Source organism: Nomascus leucogenys, chromosome 24, assembly GCF_006542625.1.
Source record: "Nomascus leucogenys isolate Asia chromosome 24, Asia_NLE_v1, whole genome shotgun sequence".
In the NCBI taxonomy this organism is placed as follows: domain Eukaryota; kingdom Metazoa; phylum Chordata; class Mammalia; order Primates; family Hylobatidae; genus Nomascus; species Nomascus leucogenys.
This window is the reverse complement of record NC_044404.1, coordinates 4,720,007-4,725,049: the sequence shown is the minus strand read 5'-3', so window position 1 is coordinate 4,725,049 and position 5,043 is coordinate 4,720,007. Positions and strand designations below refer to the sequence as shown.

At 50.7% G+C, this 5,043-nt stretch overlaps 1 protein-coding gene across 1 annotated transcript in view; it reads left to right on the top strand.

Moving 5' to 3' along the window:
* Nucleotides 1–77: 77 nt before the first annotated feature.
* CEP104 (centrosomal protein 104) overlaps nt 78–5,043 on the top strand; it is a 45,919-nt gene continuing 40,953 nt past the window's right edge. Inside the window, exons 1-2 of the mRNA XM_030805300.1 lie at nt 78–397; nt 4,848–4,974. Of these exons, the coding sequence (XP_030661160.1) occupies nt 4,862–4,974 (113 nt within the window). The 5' untranslated portion in view covers nt 78–397; nt 4,848–4,861. The remainder of the gene's footprint in view (nt 398–4,847; nt 4,975–5,043) is intronic.

Sequence of the window (5,043 nt, the reverse complement as noted above, 5' to 3'; positions counted from 1 at the left end):
AGCGGAGCCCTTCCCTTGTGCGCAGGCGCGGCCTGGGGCGGGGCGGGGTCGCGCACGCGCAGAGGCCCCGGCCCGGAGCTGGGCTTGGTTGTCATGAGAGCGGCGGCTGCGGCCGGGGCGATGGGCAGAGGCGGCCGGGTTGGCTTCTTCCCTGTCACTGCCGCAGCAGCTTGGGGTGCAAGGCGGCCTGGGGCGGCGGAAGGGGCGCCCCCTGAGTTCCGTCTGAGGAAGCGGCTGCTGCCGAGGAAGTCTACGAGAGCCGGATCCCGCCCGCCCCTGGGGTCCGGGTGCTGAGGCGCAGTCTGGCCACCTCCCCGGGCCGCGGCACCGCTCCGACCCAGCCGCCCTCTCCACCGGGGCCGCGGCAGCGCCAGTCGGAGCCGTTCCCTCTGAGCAGGTACCTTCCGGGCCGCTGCGGCTCCGGGCCAGGGCCGGAGTGGGTAGCGGGGCTCGGGCGCAGCGGGGGCGCGGTCCCCACCTGGGAGCTGGGTACGAAGCCTGGGTGCGCGGTGCAAGCGCGGACGGTGTGGAGTTAGATTCCGGCCTTGCTGTAGCCGAAGAGCCGGCGCGGTCCCGTGGTGCCCGATGCCGGGGAGCTCAGCACGGGTGCTGGGAGCGCCTGCCCAGGCCGGGACTGCCCATTTAGCGTGGAATATTATTTTCAGATCCGGCTTTTCCTCTTCTGGATGCATAGTACATAGCGGGCCAGTTTCAGATGTGTTCTGCTGAGCAAAAGTTTGAGGAAAGTTGCTCTGTCCCTATAGAGATTAAAGTCTGATGGTTGGTTGTTTTTTGTTTTTGGGTTTGTTTTGTTTTGTTTGCACTTAAGTTAAGATTTCTCTGAAGCCCTTTCAGTCGCTAAGATGACTTGATCAGAAACCCATAAGCCTTTGAGACAGTCTCACTCTGTCGCCCAGGCTGGAGTGCAATGGCATGATCTCAGCTCACTGCAGCCTCCGCCTCCCGGATTCAAGCGATTCTCCTGCCTCAGCCTCCCGAGTAGCCCGACTAATATTTTATTTTTAGTAGAGACGGGGTTTCACCATGTTAGCCAGGTTGGTCTCGAACTCCTGACCTCAAGTAATACGCCCTCCTCGGCCTCCCGAAGTGCTGGAATTACAGGCATGAGCCACCGCGCGCGGTCACACTTAAAAGTCTTCTTAAAAAGAAAATCAGAAACAAGTTTTGTTTCCTAGTCTTGTAACAAAATGGAAGTTGCTACACTGAGTTTCCGTTTAATTTATAGTTAATTGCCTTTTACCATGCCAGCACTAGGAAAGTGTAGTGAGGGATGAGACCGCCATGGGGTCATCGCTGCCTGGGGAGAGATGTACTCTGGCACTTTTCGGGATGCCGATGGCTGTCCCTGGGACAACGGGGATCCCTCATGCCTCTGGTGAGGAAGACCAGCCAATAACTGGACGTTCAACAGAGCTTTGCTTCTTCCTAAATTGTTAATGGTGATTTTTATAGAGCCTAAAAGTGGCATCCTTCAGGGACATTCCAAGTATCTTATGTAACACTTGAAGGTTTACACAGAGGGGACCGTAGGGTACAACTGGAAGGTCTTTGGGAGGGGGTAGGCTAAAAAAGGAATCCTTTTCAAATACCAGACTGAGGTAATAGCATTGCCTCCACAGTGCCTGTGCATTTCTCTTAGCTGGTTCTTAAATGCCAGTACTTTGTTTTAGATTTGTTGGGGTCAATATAGCATACTGGAAACACCCTTCTGTTTGACTGAAAAGGTCCTATGTTTACGTCTTCGAGCCATAACAGAGAGTGTTGGTTAGGATCAGAGACTAGCCAGGCTCAGCGGCTCATGCCTGTAATCCCAACACTTTGGGACACTAAGGTGGGAGGATCACTGAAGGCCAGGAGTTCAAGACCAGCCTAGACAACACAGTGAAACCCCATCCCTACCAAAAAAAAAAAAAAGTAACTGTGCATGGTGGCATGTGCCTGTAGTCCTAGCTGCTCAGGAGGCTGAGACAAGAGGATCATTTGAGCCCAGGAGTTCATGGTTACAGTGAGCTATGATCACGCCACTGCAGCAGTACAGCCTGGGCAACAGAGCGAGAACCTGTATGAAAAAAAAAACCGGGGCCGGGCATAATGGCCACGCCTGTAATCCCAACACTTTGGGAGGCTGAGGCAGGTGGATCACCTAAGGTCAGGAGTTCGAGACCAGCCTGGCCAACATGGTGAAACCCCATCTCTACTAAAAATACAAAAATTAGGTGGGTGTGGTGGCGCACACCTGTAATACTAGCTACTTGGGAGGCTGAGGCAGGAGAATCACTTGAACCCAGGAGGCAGAGGTTGCAGTCAGCCGAGATTGCGCCACTGGTCTCCAGCCTGGGTGACAGAGTGAGACCCTCTCTCAAAAAAAAAAAAAAATTGGGGACTGGAACCCAACAGCCTGAGCACAAGAGCTATTTTCAAGGTGGGATAGGGAGTGACAGGCCCTGCCCTTAAAGATGATGAAAGGGGCCTGGGATGGTGGCTCACGCCTGTAATCACAGCACTTTGGGAGGCCAAGGCGGGCAGATTACTTGAGGCCGGGAGTTCGAGACCAGCCTGGCCAACATGGCAAAACCCCGTCTCTACTAAAATACCAAAAAAAAGAAAATTAGCCAGGCATGGTGGTGCATGCCTGTACTCCCAGCCACTTGAGAGGCTGAACCACAAGAATCACATGAACTGGGGAGACAGAGGTTGCAGTGAGCCAAGATCACGCCACTGCACTCCAGCCTGGGTGACAGAGTGAGACTCTTGTCTCAAAAAAGGAAAAAAAGATGATGAAAGGATTGGAGGGCTTCAGAGCTGAAGGGTATTAACTTTGAGCTTTGATTGTTTGGCTGGGCTTCAGAATTCAGGACAAGACGTGAGGGTCAGGGGAGAGTTGGCGCATTGATCCTTAGCTGTGGAGCCCACCGAGAGCTCTGGAGTTAGGACATGGATGGAAATGACTGAAGCTGGGCCTGAGGCACGTTCACACAACAGGAACTTCGGACTTGTCTGAGGGAGGCGCTTCAGGTGGGGACACCAGGTGGTTGCTGTCTAGAAAAGACAGTGGGATCAGAAGGAAGGGTAGGCCTGATAGGACCTGGCACACCGTTGGGTGGGGAGTGGGTGAAGAGAGATGCTGTGGCCAAGGGAAAAGTACCTCTGGGCTGAGAGCCCACGCGACCCAGAAGTGCCAGGTCAGGAAGGAGTAGGAGCCATGGGCTGTGCGTTTCTGGCATAGGGTGCCCAGAGTGCAGGTGGGGCTGTGCAGCTAACAGTGGGTTAAACCACACTCATCCTTTCAAAATTCTTTTTTTGTTTGCTTTTTTAGAAACAAGGTCTCACTATCTTACCCAGGCTGGTCTCGAACTCCTGGGCTCAAGTGATCCTTCCACCTCGGTCTCCCAAAGTGCTGGGATCATAGGCGTGAGCCACCACACCCAGCCTCATCCTGTTTTGGGGGGCTTTTTAAAAATTATTTTCTGGGTTGGTGTAGTTTTGTTTTCGTTTAATATACAGTAACATCTTGCAGTGAACTTTGTGCAAAAAATAACTAGAATCTCAATGATGGTTTATCATTCTATCTTAGTGCTTTTGTTTATACATTCCAAGAAACATTAGCAATAATGCCAGCCAATAATTAATATATTGAAGTGGTCCTCTTCAAATTCTCAATGAAAGTAAAAGAAAGATCTAGATCATGCATCAAGCATGTCAAAATACGTACAGTTTTATGTGGGGGTATGTTTATATGTTACCTCCTATTGGGAATTTCAATTAATAGTTTATCTTATCCCAGAGAACTTTCTGATGGAGTCTTCTTTATCCTGGTTTAGTGAGGAGCCTTTTTTTCCCCCCGATGATTTAGACCTAACCCAAGTTGGCTTACTTAGGAGGAATCTGACTGGCTTAGTAACTGAAAAGTAACCCAGAATCCCTGAGCAAATTGGGCTCAATGTCCTGTGAGTCAGTCCCTCAACCTGACTCTGCGTGAACGTTTTTGTACTTAATATGCCTGCCTGTCATTCCTGCTCTTCCTTCTGGTCGTACACATTCATTTAGCAGTTGTTATGCTAGCGCTTACGTTGCCTTTTTCCCCTTGGTATTGTATGACTAATTAACTTACTGGCTGTATTAGTTTCCTAACTAATAGAAAGAAGTTTGTGTTTATATTCTAGACATAGCAAAATATCATAAACTAGATGGCTTAAAACACCAGAAATTCATTCTGGAGGCAGAAGTCAGATGGCTGTATGGGCAGGGCTGCACTCTCGCTCTGGAGGCTGTAGGGAGGATTCCTCCTGGCCTCTTCCTAGCCTTGGGTGCCTGCTGGCCATTCTCGGCCGCCCTTGGCTGGCCCACTTAGAGATGCGTCGCTCCGGTCTCTGCCTCTGTCACCACATGGCGCTCTCCCTTTGTGTGGCTGCATCTCTTCCCTTCTTCTTAAAAGTCACATTGGATTGGGCCCACCCCGAGGACCTCGTTTTAACTAGATCACACCTACAAAGACCCTATTTTCAAATAAGGTCACATTCACAGGTTCCACAGGTGGAACTTTAACATATCTTTTTGGGGAGCACAATCCACAGCACTCGTCGAACTTTTTGGACACACATTTGGGAAAAGTCAAGATAACTTAAATGATACCTTAAACAGAATCAGAAGCATCTATAAAAAGTGTTTAACAAGAAAAAAAAATAGACTCTTTCAAAGAGATGGGAAAATTCTGAATACTTAGTGCATTATTGTGTGTGTTAGCAAGGCATGAACTAACCCTTTAAATGTCCGTGTGTTAGTGAATTCCTTTGTTTTAAAGAAATCTTTCCTGCTCTTATAAACAGCCCAAACGTGCAGAATGCCCCACAAGATTGGATTTGTAGTTGTCAGCTCATCTGGACACGAAGACGGCTTCAGTGCCCGGGAGCTCATGATCCACGCGCCAACCGTCAGTGGGTGGCGGTCACCTAGGTGAGGGCTGGATGGGGCGGGGCTTGGGCTGGGAGGCAGCCACAGGTCCCTGAGGAGGGTACAGGGGCT